The sequence below is a fragment of the Vitis riparia genome, chromosome 6 (genome assembly GCF_004353265.1).
Source record: "Vitis riparia cultivar Riparia Gloire de Montpellier isolate 1030 chromosome 6, EGFV_Vit.rip_1.0, whole genome shotgun sequence".
NCBI classification, from domain to species: Eukaryota; Viridiplantae; Streptophyta; class Magnoliopsida; order Vitales; family Vitaceae; genus Vitis; species Vitis riparia.
Genome location: NC_048436.1, coordinates 9,194,134 through 9,220,496, shown reverse-complemented (window position 1 = coordinate 9,220,496; position 26,363 = coordinate 9,194,134). Strand labels below are relative to the sequence as shown.

Sequence of the window (26,363 nt, the reverse complement as noted above, 5' to 3'; positions counted from 1 at the left end):
TGGATTCGAAGCCTGTATATGTCACACTTAAGAGCTGTTATAAATGCATCAAAAGTATACATTATACATGTATTCAAATTCTTAATTATCAATGAAAATTAATAATTTGATGGAAAAAAAAAAGGAAAAAAAAAAAAGAGGTCAAACGGGACCTAAGGCCAAGTCAATGCGAACTTAAATGAGACAGTTACATGGGCTCCTTATGCTTGGCTAGAAATGGAATGCAACAGTATATGATTATCAACTTCATACCCAAAGTATTATCAGCAGAATTCAACCCTAAGGAAAGATACCGGTCTAATCTCGTTGGAGACAGCATCAAAACCCTCCTTTCTCCCCGTACAAAGAGAAACTAACCAACCAACCAACCAACAAACAAACAAACCAATAAAGCCATTTTCCTCCATGTTGGAGTGTTAGGGTTTGTTATCAGCTACAAACAACCAGGCTCCTTATCTAACCTATTTTATGCTAAAACCAAACACAGCTTTAGTACAAGTTTCCGGTCAAAACCTACAATTAATGTCTACCTTTGGTTTTTTCATTTTTTTTTTCTTTTTTGAGCCAATGTCATCAATGGAAGACAAGGCCGAAGTTTCCAAACAGAAGAAAAATACGTCCGTTACTTTTTCATTTTTGCTCTGTTTTCCTTTTTACATCACCTCCATTGTACAGAAACAACAGATATATTGAGTCCAATATCAGGTCCTTTGCCTTACCCTCCTGCCATTGGTATCACCACCATCTGAAAGTTGTGCCCACACACTTCGGGTTTTCCCACCTCCACTACTACAGTCCTCCTCGCAACCTGCCACTGTCTTCAGGATCTCTGACTGCAATGCTGGGAAATTTTCTTTGAGGTAGTTGAAGCCTTCTGATCGCATAACAGCTGCAATGAGAAAAACAAATAGAGAATAAGGAACAAGGAGCACAGTGGATATTGGCATAAAACCAACCACTTAAACCCAGAACAGTTGAGCCAAGCTTAACCATGCCTGTGTAAAGTTCAGATTCCATAATCCATGATACACACAACCAAACATCACAGGCGGCCACTGTGCTTGCTTTTAAGCCATAGGAAAACCTTCATTTTATCTTCTACTTTCATTTACATTTTCATGCTTTCTTTCTATCCTTTTCCCTTTTTTATTCTTTCTCACACCAGTCAGTTTTTCCTTCTTTTTTTCGTTTCAATTTTTTTAATACACTGATGGACATTTGAATACAATGCATAGTTTCTGGAAAATTTTCCACATTGCCAGTACACATCGAAGCCTTAGCTTGGCTACACAGTGCTGTTTCTCCTTTTAAGAAGCTATACATTGTTGTCCTCCCATGAAAGCAGGCAGCACTATGCTGATATATCATTTTGGACATGCAAGTTCTATTTTTATACATTTACTTACAAGCATCTGTCAATTCATGTCCTCATTACCCAGTTTTGCCTGGTTCCCACTAGAAATTGCCAAGAAATGAAATTTTGAACTTTAATATCAACCAGGGAAAGATATATGGAGATTTGAATACCAAACAAATGTCAGACATGCATACCAGGCCAAACAAATCTACAATCATAAAAGCTACCAATCACATCATAATAGGACAATTAATTCACACTAAATCAATGTGAAATATCACAATAATCATTTTCCCTGGTGTACAAAGTAATCTTTAAGTCATAAAATATATATCTGAGTTCATAAACTATTCACCTAAATGCCAAAAACAGGCAAACAGGCTTGGTTCAGCTGAATGAAGAAAGAAAAAGTCAGTAGGTTCATGGGACTGTAAATTGAGAAGAAAAAACCCAAAACAAAAATGAAAAGCATACCAGCAAGGTTCTCAGCAGCAAATCTTAGGCAAACAGCTTTTAATTCTGTCGCATGATAACGATCAGCCAGGGCTAGAGTTTTGGCAACAGTGTGCACAGATATATCTTTGCAGATATGAGATTCACACATCCTTCTGAGTCTTGCCAAACCATACTTGTCTGCTGCAGCTAACAACTTCTCCATTAATGTGTCAGATTCAGAAGATGCACAAGTTGAACTAGATGCTACCATCTCTACATCTTCTATAAGAGCATCTCTATAAATAAAGTGTAGCATAGCCTGTTGGACACAAGAAATGTAGCATTAAGACCAAGACTAGAAATAGTTGCATTATCTTCCTTCGTCTTTAGGTACTCATGTACAATACCACTAAATAAGCACAAAAGATAAATCACTGCTGTAACGGGACCAAAAAAATGCAGAAGACAATTATGAGGGAAGTGTTTACCTTAAAAACCTTAGGTTCCAGATCTGTAATAACAACCTCTTGTGTATCTTCCTCTAATCTGTCAAAAAATTCATTTCGAAATACAGGGGACCGAGCAGCTAATACCAACTTATGCGCATGAAACTTTTCCCCAGCCACATCAAAAACAACATCTGAACCTTCCATATTTTCCAGCAGCACACCAAAATGTGCTCCAATATCAGAATCTGGGACCTGAATTGAGTGTAATCTTGAACAATCTATTGCTGAAACCACAACTCCAACAGTACAATTGATTTTCAAGCAATCATCCTTGAGGAAGTCTGATGTTTCAAGCAAAGCTCGTCTGAAAAAGCGCTTGTATCCCCTGAATAAAAGAATAAATGAACAAACCAAAAATCTTGTAAATGATTATACAATGTGAAGAAATAGTTATCAACCATCCAATTTCTAACCCAAAAACATATGAGCCCTTGAGGTCTGGCTCAAGAGATAAGGGGTTGTGTTGCATGATGAGATTAAGAAGGTAAGAAACCATATAGATCATCCAATTTCTAATTCATAAACATTTGAGCCCTTGAGGTCTGGCTCAAGAGGTAAGGGATTATGTTGCATAATGGGGAAAAAGAAGGTAAGAGAGTACATATCTATGCGCACACACACACACACAAATAAAATGGATGGAACATTTATGCTTGTCAAATTTTCCTGTTGTGTGAAGGAATGAATTGTTTTGCAAATACAATCAAATAGAAGAAAAACAAAAAAAAAAAAAAAATCGTCCACCAAGAACACTTCTTGTTGAGAGTGCAAACCAAACATTGTTCCTAAGCCTATTAGACAGACAAGAAAAATAAAACCTCTATTTCATTCTCTCCTCCCTCCCTTTGGCACCTTTCCGTTCACCCTTCAAAAGACCTCTAAGGACATATGGAAAGGCAACTAAACCAGTGTTTCAAAAAACCAGTGTGCGCATGAACCATCTTGAAAATGATAGTCTGAATGGCTTTTGGAACAAGTCAAATCCAAAAGATAAGTGTCAGTTTCATGAGAAAAATGCAAACCAATGTCTATGTAAGCCAAAATTCAAGAAGAGGCATCCCACTTAATACTCCAATTAAGGACTCCTTCAATTTGAGAACTTGATACATTTTGGAGCAATAATGCATCACAACTGGTGTTTGAAAACTACAGTGCACATGCACCATCTTGACAAAGATTGTATGACATCAGCTTTTGGAAAAACAATTCACGTCCAAAATTTAAGGGGGTCAGTTCCATGTGAAAATTGTACACCAATGCCTATGTAAGCTAAAAATGCAGAAGTGGCGCCAACTTGATACTTCATCAACCTGAGATGCCTTCAATCTGATAACCATTCAGAAGTATTGAGATGCTCCAAAAGAGTGAGAAAATCACAAGTTGACACAACAATCATAACCTAGAAAGCAAAGAGTATCAAGGCAACACGAGTCACCAAGATGCAACCAACAACTATCAAGGGGAAAAGGAGGAATTGAAGGATCAAAAAATTCTCTCTTGTCCTAAGAAAGGGAGGCAGACAACCATCAACCAATTCCCCCATGTTATTTATATGCAAGGGTAAAACTTAGAGATCTAAGACATCTCTACCATCGAAGCATGACTCGAATGGTAAGAGTAGGGTGTGGAGAAGAGGGAGAGAAATGAAGGAGAAGCATGGCAAAAATGGTAAGAGAGTAAGGTGTAAAAGAACACAGAGAGAGAGAGAGAGAGAAGGAGGGGGAGGAGAAAAAGAAGAAGAAGATGGCTCAAATGGTTAGAGAGTAGGGTGCAAAAGAATAAAGATGGGAAGAGAGAGGGAGAAGGAGGAGGAGGAGGAGGAGAATGGCTCAAATGGTAAAAGAGTAGGGTGGAAAGGAACAAAGAGAACAAGAGAGAGAGAGGATGAAGAAGAAGAAGAAGAAGAAGAAGCATGGCTCAAATGGTAAGAGAGCAGGGTGCAAAGGAACAAAAAAAGAGAGAGAGAAGAAGAAGAAGCATGGTATCGAGAGTAGGGTGCAAAGGAATAGAGAGAGAGAGAAGAAGAAGAAGAAGAAGAAGAAGAAGAAGAAGAAGAAGAAGAAGAAGAGGAAGAAGCATGGCTCAAATGGTAAGAGAGCAGGGTGCAAAGGAACAAAAAAAGAGAGAGAGAAGAAGAAGAAGCATGGTATCGAGAGTAGGGTGCAAAGGAACAGAGAGAGAGAGAGAAGAAGAAGAAGAAGAAGAAGAAGAAGAAGAGGAAGAAGCATGGCTCAAATGGTAAGAGAGTAGTGTAGAGGAAAGAGATAGAGGGAGAAGAAGAAGAAGAAGAAGCATGGTAAGAGAGGTGCAAAGGAACAAAGAGAGATAGAGAGAGAGAGAGAAGAAGAACAAGAACAAGAAGCATGGCTCAAATGGTAAGAGAGTAGAGTGTAGAGGAAAGAGAGAGAGAGAGAGAACAAGAAGAGGAACAAAGAGGGAGAGAGAGTGAGAGAAGAAGGAAAAGCATGACCAAATGGTAAGAGAGTAGGGTGTAGATAGAGAGAAAGAAGAAGAAGAAGAGAGTAGGGTGCAAAAGGAGAGCGAACTTTAGAGATCTAAGGGAAGTTGTTCAGACATAATTTTGACAATTGTATTCTTCACAACCCTCAAACTACTTTCAACATCGATATGCTCCTCCAAGTTGCATTCCACTCCCTTCAAGCTAAGTATCTCCCTCCATCATCAACCTTCTTATTTAAGGTGATGCCACCAGTACAATACCCAACACTTCAACATTGATTTTTGTTTCAGCTCCCCAAAAAAAGAATTGTACGACAACTAATTTAAATTTAAGTCAAGAGTTACATAAGAAAGAAATTGTTTAAAAAACTTTCTAGAAAAAATACAAACTCCTTAAGAATCTAACTAGAGTCAATGAATCTACCAACAAGGACAAATCTGAATTACCAGATCTATTACCATTAGATGCTAAAAAAATCATAATCTTTAAATTACCAAGACACCCCTAGAAAAATGAGGTTTAATAAAATATCGATAAACAAAAGAAAAGTAAAGACTCAAATACCTACAATGAAGAATTCCTCTTGATTGATACAGGAACAAAGGCTTAATCTGAAATTTTTAAAGAGATCTAGTCTTCCCTAACCAGGGAACCATTAACTCATTTACATGTTAGGAATAGGCCCATCAATGTTTGCTTACAAAATGAAGAAAAGTGAACAAAGGAATCTTGAGTTGACTAAGGCTTCATTTGGAAAAGCTTCTTGTTTGTGCTTTTATTAGAAGTAGAGGCACAAGCATAAGTCATGATTTTTATTTGGCTTATGACTTGATATTTGGGAATTATATTTTAAAAGAGCTTTTCAGTGTCAAAAAAGCCTTTTTGCCTCTTTGGTAAAAACATTTATTAAATGTCTTATTGCTTTGTAATGACCATTTTATTCTGTTAAGAATGTTTTCTTGACCTATCTGAATATATATAAAAGAATTAAATTTCATTCTATATCTACTAATAAATTCACCCCACCTAAAATGAACATATTTTCATATTTTACGATTTAACTATAATAAATAATAAAATAAAATAGAATAGATTAAATATTACAAAATATATTAGTTTCTAAACCAATATAAATAAATAAATTAAATGCTACCAATAAATAATAATTAAATATCACAAATGAAATAAGTTTCTGCAGAAAGTATAAATAGAAAAATAAATAAATTAGAATCAATATTATCTCATGTCACAAAATAAAAAATAGAAAAAAATTTCAAGGAGGTCAAATAGTTTAGGATTAAAAGATGATATATTTGGAATTTTAATTTTTTCTTTTAAAAATAAAGGGACAAAGGTGATATGATAAAAGTTTCATTAAAGTCTACAAAGCTTGCAGCATAAATCAAGAAACGTCTTTTGGAAGAAGTTACCTTACCATTACCTCTACATTAAGCTGCTTTAAAAGCCATAAAAACTATAATAAAAAATTCTCAAACACTACCAAAAAGTTCATATTTGGCTTAAAAAAAATGGCTTCTCAAAAGCCAATCCAAAAGGGGCCTTAGTCAAGGATCATTGGGTAGTTTCCAGATTTAGGTTATTTGGAAATAATTTATCACTAGTTAGTTTCAAGCCTTATTCACAATATTTATAGAATGTTATATTTGTTAGAAATTTATTATCACAAGACACTTTTTCAATATTCCTTCTAGAAGTTAATGTTTTATTAAATTTCCTATTTAAGTACTATTTAGATTTAAAAGTTTTCTTTGATGGAAGTTTCTAATATAAAGAACCTAAGGCCCCAACTGCCACCTTCCCGGACATCAACCACCCAACCATCTTTTGAAGAGGCTATAAAATAAAGATTCAGAAACGAATCCCTCAAGGGTGTATCCTCATACCACTTATCCTTCCAAAATTTCACTCTATCCTTAGAACCGACCTTAAAACTAGTCTTATCTTTGAACTCCTCCCAACCATTCTGATTTGACTTCCAAACCCCCACTCCATAACTCTCTCTCACCTCTTTTGTACATCAACCCCCATCATCTTGCCCATACTTTCCAACAATCACCTGCTTCCAAAGTGAATTCCTTTCACTCACAAATCTCCAAGATCATTTTCCTAGAAGAGCCTTCTTAAAGGTCGCAAGATTTCTAAAACCTTCTTGGGAGACCATCTCATTGCCTTCCAATTTAACACCTTTGACAAGCCCTCAAAATGTCACTCTTCCATGTCCAGTCGAACCTATCTTGCCTGAACTTAGTTGCTCTAATGAGTTTTTGAATGCAAGGGAAGAAATGCAAACTAAGCGCCCAAAACTTTGTGTCCAGTCAAGGGGAAAGAAACTAGGGAATGTAGAAATCAACACTCTTAAGGCATGATCAACCACTAAAATCGAGGGTAATTCTTGCACAACATCCTATGTCAAGTCCAATTCCCTCACAAGACTCAAGTAGTTTGATCCAATCTAAAAAATTAGACCTTCCTATTGCTTTAAGAAAAGAAAAACAAACTTGTACATCTCATCATATCTCGAAATACATGTGTTATAGTAATCTCCCACCCTACTATCATGCCTTTGTCACTAATCTTTCCAACATAAAGATTCCTAACTCAATTCATGAGGCTCTAAGTTCCTTCTTGGAGGGAAGCCGTGCTTGAAGAGATTAAGGCCCTTAAGAAGGACAAAACATGGGAGTTTGTGGACATACTAAGAGGAAAGAAGACAGAGGGGTGCAAATGGGTGTTCATAGTGAAGTACAAGGCCGATGGATCCATTGAACAATATAAGGCCCATCTTATTGCTAAAGGATTTACACAATCCTATGGGATTAACTATTGAGATACGTTTGTTCCAATGGCAAAGCTAAATACAATCCAAACATTGTTTTCCTTAGCCACAAACTTAGATTGGCAACTATGTCAACTTGATGTTAAGAGTGCCTTTCTCGACAGAACTTGGTGGAAGAAGTGTTCATGGATATTCCTCTGAGGTTTGAATAGGTTTATGGAATGAACCAAGTGTGTAAGTTGAGAAAGCCCCTTTATGGACTGAAACAATCACCACGAGCTTGGTTTGATTGATTCTTTAAGGCAATGAGGAGTCATGGCTACACATAAGCTCCAGCCAATCATACTCTCTTCTACAAGAAGTCATTGAATGGTAAAATCTCCATATTGATTGTATATGTTAATAACATTCTAATTACAAGAGATGATGTGACAAAAGCTAAGAGAATGAAATGCTTTCTAACAAAAGAATTTGAAACCAAGAATCTCGGCCCCATGAAGTTGCAAGATCAAAGAAAGGTATTTGGGTATCCCAAAGGAAGTATACCCTTGACTTGCTCAAAGAAAGCAGTTCCCTTGAAAGTAAACCAACAAATACTCTAATCGAGGCAAATTATAAAATTGGGTATGTGAAAGGAGAAGTCCCTATTGACAAGGGAAGATACCGAAGGCTAGTTGAACATCTAATCTATCTGCACACTAGGCCTAACATTGCCTACACAATTCGTGTTGTGAGCCAATTCATGCATAAACCATATGAAGAACATCGGTAAGTTGTCCATCGAATTCTCAAACATCTCAAGGGTACACCTAGGACAGGATTATTCTTTGGAAGAAATAAGTAGAGGAAGATTGAAGCCTTCACAGATGTGGATTGGGCAGGTTTTGCTAGTTACAGAAGATCAACATCAGGTTATTGCACATTTGTGTGGGGGCAACCTAGTAACTTAGAGGAGTAAAAAGCAATCTATTGTTGTAAAAAGTAATGTTGAGGCAAAGTTTGGATCTTTAGCACAAGGAATATGTGAGCTCATGTGGTTGCAAAGGTTGATAAATTAATTGAAACTACAAAGTGAGAATCCCATGTTGTTTTATTGCAACAACAAATCGGCAATTAGCATTGCCCACAATCCAACTCATCATGATCAAACAAAGCAAATTGAAGTTGATTGACATTTCATTAAGGAGAAGTTGGAAGAAGGATTAATCTACATGCCCTACATAGTATCCAGCGGATAACTAGCAGATTTTCTCACAAAGGGACTTCCTTGAGTTAACTTTGAAGGCCTTCTCACCAATTGGGCATGGTTGACATCCATACACCAACATGAGGGGAGTGTTGAAGAATCTAAATCTCTAATGGAGGTAGGATCAGCTATTTTAGGATTTAGTCAAGAGTTTACTTTTGTAAGTAAATCATAATCAGTTATTTGGTTATGATTTGTTAGGTGGTTTCCTATTCTACTTATTTTATTTTGTATGGTTCCTAGAGTTGTATATATAGAGGATGTTTTTCTCCTCTTTTTCTCATGAATGAAACATATGGCTAGGTAAAATCAACCTTCCGATTTCTTCAAAAAGCATAAAGGCCTATTTGAAAACTATTCTTGAAAACAGTTTTTTGTTCTTTTGTTCTAAAGAACATAATCAATTTCTAATTTAGAAAACATTTTCGACAAACTTTTCACAAGAAACTATTTTTTAAGAATTTATTCTAATGGGTTATTTTTTAGAAAAAAAATCATGTATTTTCAATTGTTTTTATGTATAGTGCTTTGAGCAACAATTGAAAATATGAAGAATACTTTAGGAAACTTTGTGTTGTACATATATACAGTACCTTCAAGAATAAGCCAAGAAAACTATTATTCTTCATACTTTTTCTAAGACTGTTCCTAAAAATAATTAAGAATTGTTTCTTTAAAAACTGTGCACAAAAACTATTTTTTGAAACTGGTTTTCAAAAAATGTTGCCAACCAAAGGCCAAGTCTCTCTACATTCCTCAAACATGAATAAACCACATTAGGAACTATAGGAACCCAGTTTTGAGAGTTCTATCAAACACTCTTAAAAGTTTTGTTTGACCTTTAAATGTTGATTTAGTGTTCAAGAGACTCTTCCAAACAAGCTATAGACCCATTTTTTTGTAGGATTTACATTCTTAATAGAACTTTCTTCGTAGGAACAGGAATCCCTATTAGAAATTATATAAAATAAATAAATAATTTGACAAAAAAGTAATCTACTAAAACTAATCTGAGTAAAATAGAAACACTCTAAATAGGACAATGGGTTGTGACCCTTAAGGTGTAGCTCAATGGTAGTGTCGTTTGGTTTAGCAATGATGACTCTAGTAAAGAAATAGAGGCCTTGAATTCAAAGACTTCCCTATATTTAAGTAGTGTAAGGTAAAATGATGTACCCATATCTTCTAAGGTTTGCTTTCTTAACAATTGGGATCAATGGCATGCTAAGATGGATTCCTTGTTAAAAAAAAATAAAAAGACAACGGTTGCTTGCAAGTCTAGCCCATCCCAACAATATGGAAATTACTAAACCACCCATATCTAAAAATAGACATATACTAGGATTCGATCAAAGTTAATTACTTAATGTTCTAAGAGAGTTAAATCCTGACTTATTTCCCAATTTAGGGCTTGGGAATTGGAACCAACGTTTTCCCCACTTCTGACAATGTTCCCCATCATCTTTCTTTGGATTGAAAGACCTTTACATCAATCAATAAAGGGACTGATATGTTTCACCAAGGTCAAATTTTATAATTGAAATTCAATGGTTGTAAATCAAGAGCAATGGAAAGAAGAAGACTTTCCACTTGATCAAGGCCTTGTGGTAGTTGCATCTAAGCCAAACTTAATGAGCCCCCCACTGAGAGTCTAAAAGACTTTTGGACCGCAGAAGCAGAAGACCCAAAAAGGCCTCCCAAGACTTTTAAGTCCTGAGACCCTCTCAAGTGGGACTCTACAACAGGCCCAACAGGGCCTTGGGTCTGAGGAGGCCCCTCTGGTCACCCACAGAAAGAGGCTTATTCTCCAACCCACGCATACAGCCTACAGCACTAGGCCCCACCACTCCAGTTGTATTCCACTCCCTTTGTTCCTGCTCCTCCCCTACTCCTGTAGCCTTTGACCAACTTAAAGCTGCTTCTCCCCCTTTTTGAGAAACGTTGCCAAAATTCTGCAACATAGTGCCACTTGTAGGACGCGTAGGCTGCCTTTCCTCTCCTACTCTCTCACAGGCGCATGGACCACCCTCCACATCTTCCCTATCCTCCTGACCACAACGCCCACTACAGTTGTTGCTTGAAGCATCCATAGAAACCCTTAGTGGAGCTTCCCCCCACAACTAAACAACGAAACTGAAGCTGCCCACATCTACTTGCAAAGATCCAGGCATGATTCTCCCATCATACTTGACCAAAATCCTCGCCCATTGAAGATGAGACAAAAGTGCAGTGTCCTCATCCACTACAACAAAGCCCCCACAATGGTCTCCAAATTTTTAAACACCTCTCAACCCCAAAGGTGCAGCAGAAGTCCTAGCACCCTCACCCAAAGTTCCTTAAGAGACCCCCCTTTATGAAGACACCCTACCTCAAGATGCCATCTTTGTAGGTGCAGAAAATTCTCCTTGAACCTTCTTACCCCTCTAACGAGCACCCTGTCAAAGCTTTCATCAAAGTCAAACAAAGCAATGCTCCCCCAAAAGCTAAAATCTTCACCCCTCCTTTCAATGACCAAAGCCTCGTCACAAAGTTTCTCAATCAAGAAAAATCCAGAAGTTGGTCTGACGACTCCTCAAACCAACCTACCAAACACTTCCTCAACTTTTCCTCCCTGCAACTCACCTTACCCTCCTTTAACTAAAATCGAACGACATCTTCCACCACCCTTAGATCCTTCCTAACCACTTCTACTAAGGACCCAACAGCAATCCTTTCCTTAGGGATAGTCTTCACCTCAACAGAGGAACCTAGTTCCTTAACCTCTGAAGAGGGAATGACACCTAAAGAACGAAGCTTCTCCGCCAAGACAACCCATCCCCCAAGATGACCCCTCCCTTCAGGGAAGATCAACGAAAACCTCTTTGCCTCCTCCGTCACAAAAATGCAGAACAAAAACCTCCCTACCTCATTCAAACACCTCTCCAACTTGAACTTTCTCCCACCCTCCTCCCAATACTTATGCCACCTTACCAAGACTTCATCTCTACAAAAAAATTCCACCCCTTCCAAAAGACAGCGAAAGCTCAAATCCTAGAACCTAATCAAGGAAGAAAAGCCTCTCCCTCTTTCCTCGATAATACCTCTCAGCTTCCCTCCCATCACCTCTACAGAAATATCAAAGGACTTAAGAGTCCACAACAAACAAACACCATCCTCCACAAGCCGACATACCTTCAACTTCAGCATCCCCTTGTCTCACTAAACCATAGATCTTCGCTTAACTAGTGATGTCATTTGCTTAAATTTTGAAGGGGTGCAATTCTATTAAGATATGATTTAAGCATTACTAATACCCATATCATCTAAAAGCCCCAATGACATAAGCTTGAGCTTATTTTCTAAATATAGAGACCTTGGGAAAATGCTTAGGCCATATGGTAGTATAGTTAATTAAGAACTTGGCAGCAATTCTAGCAAATAGAAAACTATGATTAGTGGCAACATATTACGTAAATCATCTAGTGCAATATAGAAAAATCAAACAACTTGGACACATATTTTGTACATTTTAAGGGATTCATTAATTAGATCTTAGTTTTCCTTCGCTAGAAAAGCATACAAACCTGTGCTTCTTACAATCTTTTGCAGAATCCTCTTGGAACAAACAAACAAACAAACAAACAAAGATTGCTTTGAGTTTTAACAACATTTTTAGGCCTCTCGATATTTCTTCATTGGTTTCATACTAATTGGTTTCAAAATAACGTTCTCTTCACTAAACATGAAAGAATATATGTTACATCTCAATCATATAACAAGGGTTGACCAAGTAAAATGTGTATAATAGTCATAGGAATAACATACACCATATAGAATCATTGTAATGATGGTAATAAATAGAAAACAAAAATCATTTTATTACTAGGACAAGTCATGTAAGTAGTATTAATCTATGCTAATCTTATACAATTGAGCATGTGGCTTAGTTGGAAAATTCAGCCTTGAAACGATTACTTCAAATAGTACATTCACGATCTTACCTCCATTGGCAATTAACTTACTAGCTCCATGTACAAATGTAACATGATTTAAATATGAAAGTATATTTTCAATCTTCCCTTACTTGCTTTAGCACAACAATAATACAACAAACAACTTCCAAAAAGAAGAATCCACATCTTCTTAAAGATCATTAACATTTAAGAGCCTAATTTCATTGGAAGGATCATCAACTTTGAAAGGGCACCCCACAAGCACATGGCATGTAGTTACAGCACATAGCGCATGTGCTAGTAGAAGACATGGTGTCTTGCAAAGACCCCATTATAATGATGTTATAGAATGAGCCAAGTTGTCTCCTATGGAGGTTAGGAAGAGACTCATCCAACATCTTAAGTAAGTCATCAAAATGGCCCAAGTTGTCCCCTATGATAGCTTAAGAAGGGTCCTCCCAAACATCCCACCTCATTTGAGGATTTTAAAATAAGGCCCATGAACTATTTGAGCAAGTATTTATTGTGGTGCAACAATTTGCTCTAAGGCTACACCAGAATCTCGATGAAATCCTCACCATTCACATGTTAAGGGGGAGATCTTCCATACTATGATAGTTAGGGACCAACTTGGTCAAGGTCAACCCTAATTAACCAAAAAATCATCAAGGATCTACTATAAATGACCTTTAGGGACCAATTTGGTCAAGGTCAACCCTAATTAACCAAACGATCATCAAGGACCTACTATAAATGACCTTTATAGCCATCTAAAAGGCAGAGATCCCATCAATCCTCTTACAACCCTACCTGTCAATTGACAAGACAAATAACAAGCTAGTTCCAGTTTCAATTTTCCAGATGCATTCTTCCTCACATTTTTTGGGTTCTTAACTTGTTCACTAGGGGAGCTTTTCAATAGGATCCACCAGCAGGCCTTAGGACGATGCATGAGGGGAACAGGCGGTAAGGAGAAGCGCATGTACTAGCAGGAATTCAGCTCCAAGACACTTATATGCCAGTATTTAGTTCCCTACAACAACAAATTTCATCTTTCTCCATATATCGCCTCTTTCGTCTTAGTATCAATGTGCAATGTTCTCTTCAAGTGTCACCAACTCATATGCCTTCATTCTTTATATCTAAATGAATAATCTTTGTTGTCCCTTCTTTACTCATCAACATAAGCCTTACTTTTTTTGACCAAGAACAAAATTAACCATAAAACTAGAGTATATTTTGGTGGTTCTAGAAGTTCTTTCATTCTCATCATGCTTCGTCTTTCTCTCCACCTTGGGAAGAAAACCTTCTTGGGAGATATTTTAAATCCTTCTCCATCTTCAAAGTCAATTGAAATGACTAATCAACACCAAAAGCCCATGCATTACCATTTGATAGTGAATTTCAACACAAGCATAAGAGATTGTTTTGAATCTTTAACTCCCTTACACTGAATATTTAGCTCTTCAAACTTGTTCATGTACTCAAACACAATAATGTCTTCTTGTCTAAAATTGGTTAATTGATCTTAAAAATCATCTTGCCTACCATTAGATAAATACTTCCATTCAAATTTGGTTTCATCTCTTCTCATTTAACAACCGACAATTGTTCACCAATTCTAAGATCATTCTACAAACTTGTCTGCCTAATCTAAGCCCATCCCATATTTAAAGGGGAATTGAACACACCTTTCGTCTAACATGTCTTACCAATCAAAATACCTCTCTCAGAAGCCTATGAGTCAATTTCCAAACAAAATTGTGTGCTTATACACATATTTTCATAATGATGTCATCAACCATATCATTGGGAGATACAATCTGGTTCTAAATCATTCACCATGTTCAAGAGAGTAGTTTAAGACCTTTTAAGATATTGCTCTAGGATTAATCTAGGAGGCAAACTTGAAGTTGTTCATTACTTCGCATTCTCCCCTAACACATGCTTCCTCCTTAGCACCACTAATTGCAAATTTAAATTCATTAGTGCCAACCATGTTTCACTTTAATGGAAAATCCCCAACTAACCATCACATTGTTGCCAATAAAAGTTTAAGTGACCATAGCACCAATTTCTTTGTTGTTGAGGTGTCTCTACGGCACCTGGTCAACTCATGGCTACCACCACTCTAATGTTTAATAGTAAATTGTCTAGATAAGGCAAGGTGACTCAGGATCTGAGAAACACCCCAACATATCATCGGCCATTCAACTAAAAAACTGAATTCAAGAATCCTTGGTTCTTTGGCAGAAATGCTAATAAACACCATGAAACTAAAATTAATGATCTATATACTGAATTTTTATCAACCCAACAGCATTCGATAGTTGAAACAGTAATGCCAACCTTGAAGTGAAGGCACTTCCCCTAAACTTCCAAAATAGAAACTATACCTTAAGACTTTGGGTATTGTTCCAAAGATGCATCATACTGGTCCCTGGAACCCAAGACACAAAAGCTATAAATGAGATAAAATACAGCACTATAATCCAACATAAAGCAGAGACAATTAATCATCAAAACCATAACACGTATACATTGGGTCAAGCAGGAGGTCAAATAGCAGCCTCAAAACTCCTTTATCTTTTCTTAATAGAAAGAAAATTTTTGTTCAGGCAAAAGGGAAAGCAACAGCAGAAGGGCCGACTTCAAACAATCAATTTCATCATCAAGCACATAAACAACCCCAAAAAAATTTTCTCAATTAAGTAGATCAGCAACTGAATTATGAAATAATTTACAAATAGTTTGTAAAAACACAAATCAAATATTACATTAAACAGAAAAAAAAAAAAAAAAAAAAACCTCACCACATACTACCACGATACTTCAAGGTATAAGGACCGCTTTCCAGAGACCGATCGAAATGGCTGTGAACCTTGTGCTTGCCTTTGCCGCTCTGATCGAGAAGCGTGAGCTCGAAGAGGGCCCTAACATCGTTGCCCTCGCTGGCCAGCGCAATGAAAACCGAAACATATGTAGAATTGTCCTCGGGATTCTTGCCATCTGGGTAGAAATATATGGCCCATTGGTATCCTCCAACCGTGAAATTATCGCTGGCGATGTGCTTGCCCACGCCCATGCCCTTGGCCAGCGAGTACCCCTGGATCACGAACTTGTGGGAGCCGTTCACCGTCTCTGTCACCGATCGCGAGCTCGTGGGCGATGCCACCGCCATGTTCTTCTCGCCCCTGCTTCCTCCTCCTCCACCTCCTCCGCCTTGCTCCGCCATGGTTGAGCTCTCAATTTCAATTTCATACAATGGAGTTCAAGCTCAACACCTTCCACCTCAAGCTCGATATTGGGGTTGATGGAGCTGGAGAGAGAAAGTTAGGGTTTTATTCCTCTCTCTCTCTCTCTCTCTCTCTCTCCTCTCTATTGTCTCGTCTCCAATATGTTTTTCTCAGCTTCGTTCTAAAGGCCTTCTTAGCATAAATGTCCCGACCACAACTGGCGGGGCATTAATGTAATTTCAATGGGGCTGCCTCATTTCAATTGACAATAATAGCCCAAATTGAGAGAAGGAGACTAGGTGTAACCAAAACCAATAAACCGATCCAAACCAACCAAAATCGATCATATTGGTTTAGTTTTCAAAAATACAAAAAGTCGATTTGATTTGAGAATTTTAAAAACCGATCTTGTTGGTTTGATTTTATATTTCTTGTATGCTAACCAATAAAAATTGAACCAAACTGATATCCTAAAACTTATATATAATTTTGATAAGTTTTTTTATATTAGATTTTATTAAAGTAATTCATTCTTTTTATATTATGGTCAAATTAATTTTAAATGTATTTAATATATTTTTAACATCAAATCCAAATTAGTTTCAATTAATTTTAAAAACAAATTAGACTTAACGCCCAATATAAAATCAAATTAATAGAATTTCAACTCAAAACTAACACAAATCTACAACTAGGTTTATGACTAAAAAATGTCAAATAAGTTGGGCCGAAACCAAACCAAACCAAACCGACCTCAAAATGCTTGGTTTGATTCGGTTTGGTTTTTTCACTCCAAATCTGGTCAGTTTTGTTTTTATCACATATAAAACCGACTATATTGATTCGATTCATTTTTTTTATCTAAAAACCGATCAAACCGACCAAACCGACCTTATTTACACCCCCTAAAAGAGACTCCAAGAGGGGAACATTTGTCGAAATTGTTGAGGAAAGTTCAAACTGCGGAATGGATAAGATTAAATTTAAAGGTTAATGTGGCTCTTTGTTGTTTGTGTTTGAATAATTGAATTATTTTGATGAAATTTCTCTCCCTCAAAAAGTTGAATTATAATAATTATTCTAATCTTTAATATTTAAACTTAGACGTGATTTTAAATTAATTTTATTATATATTTTATTTTTATTTATATTTAGAGTTCGTTTGGTAGTGATTCTAGTAGAAATGTTTTTATTGAAAGTGTTTTCTTCTGTAATGTTTATGTAAAAAACAATTTTATGAGAATTAGCAAAAAATATTCTGATAGTGTTTTTATAATATGTTTCAAAATATAAAAACATTTTTAATATTAATAAATTACCAAAAAGAACATGCAACAAAATATATAAGCATCTATCATAAAAGAATATATATATATATATATATATATATATATATATATATATATATATATATATATATATATTGTAAACTTCAGAGAAAGAAAATGAATTTCTGTATATCTATTCATAACATAAACATCTCTATTTATACATGCTATGCTAGTCTATCTAAGGTAAGTCTCCTATGTTTACATCCTATAATCAAGTCTATAATCAATACATAAATAAGATAAGTCAACTAATTGATTCTGATTCTGTAACACTCCCCCTCAAGCTGGAGCATAAATGTTAATCATGCCCAGCTCGTTACAAAAATATTCAACCTGAGTTCCATATACCGCCTTTGTGAAAATATCTCCCAATTGTTCTCCAGTCTTCACATAACCTGTGGAAATCATATTTTCTTGAATCTTCTCACGAATAAAGTGACAATCTACTTCAATATGTTTAGTTCTTTCATGATATACTGGATTTGAGGCGATATGAATAGTTGCTTGGTTGTCGCACCAAAGTTTTACTGGCATGTGAGTCTTTATTCCAATCTCAGTTAGAAGATGATACAACCACATAATTTCACATGTGGCTTGCACCATGGCTCTATATTATGATTCTGCACTAGACCGAGATACCACATTTTACTTCTTACTTTTCCTAGATACAAGATTCCCACCAACAAAGACACAAAAACCCGTAGTGGATCGTCTATCAGCTTTGGATCTAGCCCAATCAGCATCTGTAAACACACTCAATTTGAGCATGTCCATGATTGCTGTACAATATGCTCAGACCAGGAGCTCTTTTCAAATAACACAAAATCTGCTCCAAGGCTGCCCGATGCTTCATTGTAGGTGCAAACATAAACTGACTGACAATACTAACTGTGTAAGCAATGTCTAGGCGAGTCATTATAAGGTAATTCAATTTCCCAACCAATCTTTTGTATCTTTTTGGATTATCAAATGGATCACCATCATCTTTTGTCAAATGTACATTAGGAATCATCGGTGTGCTACATGGCTTGGCTTCCATCTTTCCAGTTTTTGCAAGTAAGTCAAGAACATATTTCCTCTGTGACAAGAAGATTCCCCTTTTGCTTCTTGATACTTCTACTCCTAAGAAATATTTTAGCTCGCCCAAGTCCTTTGTGTGAAACTTGGAATGCATAAACAATTTGAGATAAGAAATTCCTGCACAATCATTTCCTATAATGACAATGTCATCAACATAAACAACGAGAAGAATAATACCATTTGCTAATTGTCTATAGAAGATTGAATGATCAACTTTGCTTTTGTTCATCCCAAACTCTTGAATCACCTCACTAAACTTGCCAAACCAAGCTCAAGTACTCTGCTTCAATCCATAGAGAGATTTTATGAGATGACACATTTTCCCATACTCCACTTGAGCAACAAACCCAGGTGGTTGCTCCATATATACTTCTTCCTGGAGATCTCCGTGAAGGAATGCATTTTTTATATCCAGCTGGTGTAGGGGCCAATCCTGAGAAGCAGCTATTGATATAATTAGGCGAACTAAAGTAAGTCTAGCTACTAGAGAGAAAGTATCAGAATAGTTTACCCTATAAGTCTAAGCATAACCTTTAGCAACAAGTTTGGCTTTCAGTCGTGCCATTGAGCCATCAGGATTAACTTTTATTGCAAAGACCCACTTACACATCCCACAACGTTCTTTCCTATTGGTAAATCAACTAGATTCCATGTGTGATTGACTTCTAGAGCTTGTATCTCCTCAAGCATTGCATTATACCATCCAGGGTGATTCAAGGCTTCCTTGACAGTTTTGGGAATAGAGGCAGAATCTAAAGAGGCAACAAAAACGCTCGAGGAAGGAGACAAGTGATCATAAGAAACGAAATTATCAATGGAATAAACTGATTTGCACTGACGTTTACCTTTACGAAGACCAATGGGGAGGTCAAGGTCACTAAGAGGATCAGATAACGAAGAAGTTGGTGCAGGACATGTATCTTTTGTCTCCTGATGCCTGGAGTATTCCTGAACAATTGGTGGCTTAGCTGGAGTAGGCAGTAAGTCAACAACAGCGTGTGGTTGCTCAGAAGAATCAATGGGCGTACTTGGGATGGTTACTTGATATATGAGCCAATTTTCACTCTCCCTCTCACTTTTTGAATTTGGGGGTGAAGAATAAAAATGTGTATTTTCTGAAAATGCCACATCAATCAATACCACATACTTGTTGAGATCAGGAGAAAAACATCGATAACCTTTTTAAAGACGAGAATACCCTAAGAACACACACTTTAAGGCTTTGGGATCTAGTTTAGTCATAGATGGCCTTACATCTCGAACATAGCAAGTGTTTCCAAAAATTCGTGGTTCAACTGGAAATAAAGACTTCTTTGGAAACAATATACTGTATGGGATTTTATCATTGAGTACCGTAGATGGCATGCGATTAATCAGAAAGCAAGCAGTAGAAATTGCATTAGCCCAAAACTGTTTAGGAACCTTCATCTGGAACAAGAGTGCCCGGGCTATTTCTAGTAATTGTCTATTCTTCCTCTCAACAACTCCATTTTGAGAAGGAGTATCTACACAAGAGGACTGATGAAAAATCTTGTGTTGAGTCATGTAAGTCTGAAATGAGTTAGACATATATTCTTTGCCATTATCACTTCTCAATGTTCGTACAGAGACATTAAACTGTGTTTTAATCTCAGCACAAAATGCACAAAAATGAGAGAAAACTTTAGAACGATTCTTCATAAAATAAATCCAAGTCGTTCGAGAAAAATCATCCACAAATGTAACAAAATATCGAAATCCAGTTTTAGAAGTAACAGTACAAGGTCCCTAAACATCAGAGTGTACTAACTCAAAAATAGATTCAGCCCTCTTATTAACTCTTGGGCTTAATGAACTACGGTGATGCTTTGCAAAATGACATGACTCACAATTAAACGAAAGTAAACTATGAAACCGAGGACATAACTTCTTTAACACTGGTAAAGAGGGATGTCCCAAACGACAATGAGCTTCAACTGAAGAAGCGATGCTAGAACAAGCAACCGACCGAGGTACCAACGCATCAAGAATGTAAAGACCATCAGATACATGTCTTTTACCAATAATCTACTTCGTCATAAGATCCTAAAAAAGGCAATGGTCAGGAAAGAATGAGATACAATAGTTCAAATCTTTGGTAAGTTTACTGACAGATATCAAGTTACAGGCAAGCTTAGGTAAACTTAGAACAAATGACAAAGTGATAGAGGATGTTGGTTTGACAGTCCCAGAACCCACAACATTAGAGGTTGACCCATCAGCAATGGTAACAAGAGAAGGGATTAAATGTGATCGAAAACTAGAGAATGTTTTAGGATTACCTGTCATGTGATCAGTGGCACCTAAATCAATTACCCATTTGCTTAAGAAGGAGATAAGACATGTTTTACCTGTCTCAGCAAGAGCAGTAACCGGAGTAGAAATCTTCAATGATTCTTGATACTGAGAGAATTTTGCAAACTCATCAGCTGAGACCATGACCGTCTTATCAGAAGAACTTGAAGAAGTACTAGAGGCGGTGGCAACATTAGCAATCTGATTTCTTTGATTATGATTTTGTAATTTCTTGCAGTATTTCTTGGTATGGCCCAACTCATGATAGTAGTAGCAAACAATGTTGCTTGAATCATTGTTATAGCTATCAGAAGTCTTACTTCCTCCCTTGTTGTTTGATTTCCTCCCGGTATCATTGCTTCCTCATTTGGCAACAAGAACATTATTAGTCTGCTGGATAGATGAGGTACCTTCAGTATGCAAAATTCTACTGAACACTTCTTGAAGTGAACCAATCTCAGAACTGGAAAGAATTTGAGATTTAGCAGTCTCAAATTCAGATGGAATGTCAGCCAAAAAACTTATTACCGCCATTTTTTCTCTCTTAATTTGTTGCACCTTAATATTAGTACTGAAAGGTAAAAGTACATTCAACCCCTCATAAGTCTTCTTAAAATCCATAAAATAAGTTGTGAGAGATTTGACCTCCTTTTCAGCACGATAGAAGGCTTTGCACACATCATTCATTCAAGACAAATTCCCTTTGCCAGAATATAAGAACTCCAGATAATCCATTAATTCTTTAACAAACTCACAATGATTAAGTAGTCCAACAATTTCACTATCAATAGAATTCCTTATTTGTAGGAATAAATGTGCATCATCCCTTATCCAAGTCTTTCTAGTTTCATCATCAGGGGTTTCCATGGTCAGGTGGTCATCTTTTTCAACACTGCGCAAATAAACTCTAATTGTCTTGCTCCATTCCAAATAATTAGTGCCATTTAATTTATGATCAATTATTTTGGACAATGCTGGAACTATTTCAGTTATAGAAGCTTTGTTGTCAGTCATTTTAACTGATATTCAATCACCACAATAAATATAATTCCAACAGCAAACCAGAAACAGTTGATACCCAAAATAAATTTCCACAAGGAATCATAAAACAAATCAAAGGGACAGAACCTGCCAAGAAGATGTTCCTCTCAACAGTTGATCGAATGCTGGAGTGCCACTTGAGAATGGTCGGAAAGAGATGGGAAACGTCGGAAAGTCAGATTGGTGAAAAAACGGTGGCCTCATGCGCTCCCACACGCCGGCGCATGAAGGTTGCTCCCAAAGCTTTGATCGGCGTGTGAGACTCACGCGTAGCTCGTTTGGCCATCGAACTTTGTGTACTGGCCGGAAACAAGAATGTGCTCCTCCCTGGGTCGGCGGTGACGCAATCCAGACTAAAAAAACGTAATAGGCTACTGTTCCAGACTGTTAGAAACAAAACCCAAAACCCAGAAAAATTCCCTTGAGCCAAACGTGGCTCTGATACCATGTAAACTGCAGAGAAAGAAAATGAATTTCTGTATATCTATTCATAACATAAACATCTCTATTTATACATGCTATGCTAGTCTATCTAAGGTAAGTCTCCTATATTTACATCCTATAATCAATACATAAATAAGGTAAGTCAACTAATTGATTCTGTAACACACACACACACACACATATATATATACACACATTTACATTGTTACAAAAAAAAAAACTAAAAAATAATCATTTTTATGATTTAAATAAAATTTTGAAAAATGTTTACAAAAAAGAATTGGATTAATAAATAAATATCGATCATAATATAACAACTTTTCAAAATAAACGAATTATTTGATTATATATTTGTTTAAAATTAATATTTTTTTATCACTATAATAAAATTTTTTAAAAATACTTTTTTAAAAAACTTCTAAATCAATAAAAAAAGAACATTAAATAAAAGATAATTTTTCAAAGTAAAACAACATATGGATTACCTATTAACTTTTTCAAAAAAAAAAAAAAAACTTTTTCTAATTAAAAGTAAATAAGAAGACAAATGTTTTCATAGCAAAAAAGATGGGAAAACTATATTCTTACATATTAGAGTCATAATCAAACATCAATGAGATAAAAGAATATTTGCAATTTGATCACGTTCTTCTTCCATCTCTCTTGCATGATGTGAACCATCTTCCTCAACAAGTGAATCCACCATACTCTTTTTTTCATTAACTGGAAGCAACCCTTGATCATCATCAAAAGGTTTAAATTTCATATCCGTTCTAGCATTAATCCTTATGAAGTTGTGAAGAATCATTAAAGCAATAACAATCTTTACTTGTTTTTCAAGAGGAAAATTATGCATTTCTCATAGCATTCTCCATCTATTCTTCAAAACGGCAAACGTTCTCTCAATTATGCACCTCAAAGATGAATGCCTATGATTAAATATTTTCTTCTTACCTCTAGGTGAACTACCTCATCAAAAATCTAGAAGATAGTAACGCTTGCCTTTATAAGGGCCTAAATATCCATTCATTTGAGGATAACCAACATCAGCCAAATAATATTTACCTACAAAACAAAAACAAAAAATATATATTAGATAATAAAAATTTGATCACAAAATCAAGTTTGATATTGTCATTCACAGACCTCTAGGTGGATGAAGAAAACCCAATTATAGCCTTCTTAATGCCTCTAAAAAAATATTTGTGCATCATGAGCAGCACCTTCCCATCTCGCCCATGTAAACATGAAACACATATTAAAATCACATGCCACCATAACATTTTGGGTAGTCATGCATTTTTTACCAATATATGGTATTTGTCTATCTCTAGGAACCACAACAGGTATATGAGTTCCATCAATTACCCCAATACATTCCTTAAAATATGGCCAATATCGATCATCATTTCTTATTTTATCAAGGACTTCCTTAAACTATGGATCATTTGGTTTTATAATATCCATAGCCATAAGACAAACAACATCTAATACAATCTCAAAACCATCTAGATACAAATTCACCAGAGTGTTGAAATCTTTCTTGAATCATCCTATTGCTTAGTCCATGATCCATTGTAGTGAGAAACATTGCTAAGGTCTCTGTTAAAGGCACATCAAAACCTTCTTTTAGGCCATACCTTTTGGCTAGTATTTCTAATAAATTCATAAACACATGTTTTTCCATTCTAAATTGCTCAGAACACCTAATTTCATGATCATTTAAGACATCCATTACAAACTTATATCTTGTATGGGAAGAAGTTCCGCAAAGTTTTTTTTTCCTAGAAATTATTAAGTGTTACAGTTGCAGCACAACCCACAAGCAGCAACTAATAAAAATCATGTTCATCATCACTTTCATCTTCAAAATTTTGATCATTATTATTAGAAGACATCTACAAAAAAAAAAAAAAAAAACATTAATAAACAACAATAATGTATATTTTCAATTAATATAGTTATATTAAAAATATAGAAAGTACACCACTAAAGTTTAGAATTCCCACCATTGTTAGACATTCTATATTAAAAAAACATCTTATAGAAATAATGAACCTAAAAAAATTGTTAAATGACTAAGATGAAATATAAAAAAAATAAATAAATAAAGGAACTACACATTAATAAAATGAAAAACACTACCAAATTTTATAAGAAGTTTACCACCAAAGCTCATCTAATAGTCACAATTTTTTAGAGAAAGAAATAATAAAAAGTATCAAATAAGGGCATAATGAATTTTCAAATCACACACAAAGCAAACCAACATCTCCTTCCTCCCTTCAACCTAACTAAACAATATTAGGTAGCAAAAATATGTTTCCATATAAGAACATGAAACAACTCCAACAGTTAAACATGTTTATGTTTAAGCCATGCAATCTAATCAGTTGAGTCTTCTAATGCAACAAACATCTCTCTATTTTCCTTGACAACCATGATATTTGTGGCTTTCATATATAACTCAAAGTCATTCTTCACTTCAAGCATGCCACGTATGATTTTCATCACTTCAGCAATGCTACAACCTGGCTTATCTGTTCTTGATGAGATAGAAGACCTATTCTCCACACCACTAGAAATGTGCTTTAATTGGATAGCCATAATCTCATATTTGGTTTAATCTCTTTTCCTTTTTCTTCTTCCCTCATTCTTTTTTTCCATAGAAGGTTGGGTAGTAGCTTCAAAACTATGAGGGATAGTATCAAGTGACGAATTGCAACTAGAGTCATCTTAGCCTTCTATTATATTATCCTCGTGTTCCTCCACCTTAGATGAATCATCAACATCTTGTTTTACAAAGCCTTGTGATGGTGCCTAAACTTCTTCACTAGTAACAACAATATCTTTGAAAAATATGTCCAATTGCTCAACATTTTTCAAGCCCTTTGCTTTAAGCTTTACTACTTCAGAATTCTCCTACAAGAGTATCTAATTTACCATATTCTATAACTAATATATAAATTAACCAAATAAATTTAATGAATAAACAAAACATACCTTCAATTTCTTATCCCACCATCCATGGATTGCATTGATGGTTTGCCTCATAGGATCCCATCCTAGGCCAGTCTCTTTCACAATCAAGGTATTCCAAAGTTGCCAATCATTTTTAAGAGAACTTCATTTATTCTTAAGTTGCTTATATTAATAGTTTCTTCCAGTCAAATTGTTGAAGGCTTTTATCACATTTTTCCTTCCCAACTTGCTAAAGTGACTATTTGGTCTATTTCTAGCCAAAGTCTCAGTCACACAAACTTTGATAAAAGCAACAATTGTGATATCATCCCAATAAGCCTAGCTTTGTTTTTCATTTTCTTCCCCACTTGGTTTTGTAATGGTTAAACTATATTGTTAGACATCCTTTATTTAAAAAAATATATATCTTAGAGAAATAATAATTTTCAAACAAAGAACCACACAATTAAAATGAAGAATAAAGAAAGAATTAAGGAACAAAACATCAAGAATATATGGTTATCTTGTGTAAACAAAGCTTGGTAAACCAAATGAGATATCCATTTATTTTTTTATAGTCATATCAAATATTCAACTTGGAGTAAAAACACTAGAACAAGAAGTAAAAAACACCCCATATCATAGTTATGTACTAGAGATCACTTCAAACATAATATATTGGTTATTCAAAATAAACAAATCAATATGTCAATTAGAGATCAAATTTGAAAAGGGAGAGCAAAAAAAAAAAACAAAACCCCTTATTTACATCCCAACCAATCAATGAAATTGAATATGGATCACAATTTACACCTTACATTCACCCTAACCCAATCCAAAAACATGTACAAAAAAACTTAACCATCAATGACTAAAAATATCCTTAACCATAAAAATATCATTTCTTAAAAAAAAAAAAAAAAAAAACTAGGACTATAAGTGCCTAATTTTCCAAGCATCAAGAAATGCTTATGAATATTGCCATTTTTAGATCTTTCAACCATATCCGAAGGGATCATTGGAAATCCAACAAGAGTTTGGTGTAATATGTAATGAGCAAGTGGATTTGTAGACTCAATTCTATTTCTTTACACCTAGGTAGGAATCTATGGGTCATAGATTATGGCGCAAGAGTAATGTTGGTCACCAAAGTTCTATGAGAAGCTTCAAATGACTGGAAATTAGAAAAGATGATTTGTTTCTTTAGCTTATATTCATTT

The 26,363-nt window shown here is 35.6% G+C and overlaps 1 protein-coding gene across 2 annotated transcripts; it reads right to left on the bottom strand.

Moving 5' to 3' along the window:
* Positions 1 to 206: 206 nt before the first annotated feature.
* LOC117916399 (BTB/POZ and MATH domain-containing protein 4) lies at positions 207 to 16,128 on the bottom strand. Of its 2 annotated transcripts, XM_034832369.1 has the most exons (5): positions 15,551 to 16,128; positions 2,281 to 2,626; positions 1,832 to 2,111; positions 1,713 to 1,748; positions 207 to 889 (listed from the first exon to the last, which is right to left on the bottom strand). In XM_034832369.1, the coding sequence occupies exons 1-5, from the start codon at positions 15,970 to 15,972 to the stop codon at positions 702 to 704; spliced, it is 1,272 nt and encodes a 423-aa protein (XP_034688260.1). In that variant the 5' UTR covers positions 15,973 to 16,128; the 3' UTR covers positions 207 to 701. The 2 variants fall into 2 exon arrangements, with proteins under 2 accessions (XP_034688260.1, XP_034688261.1); XM_034832370.1 differs by lacking the exon at positions 1,713 to 1,748.
* Between the last annotated feature and the right edge of the window lie 10,235 nt (positions 16,129 to 26,363).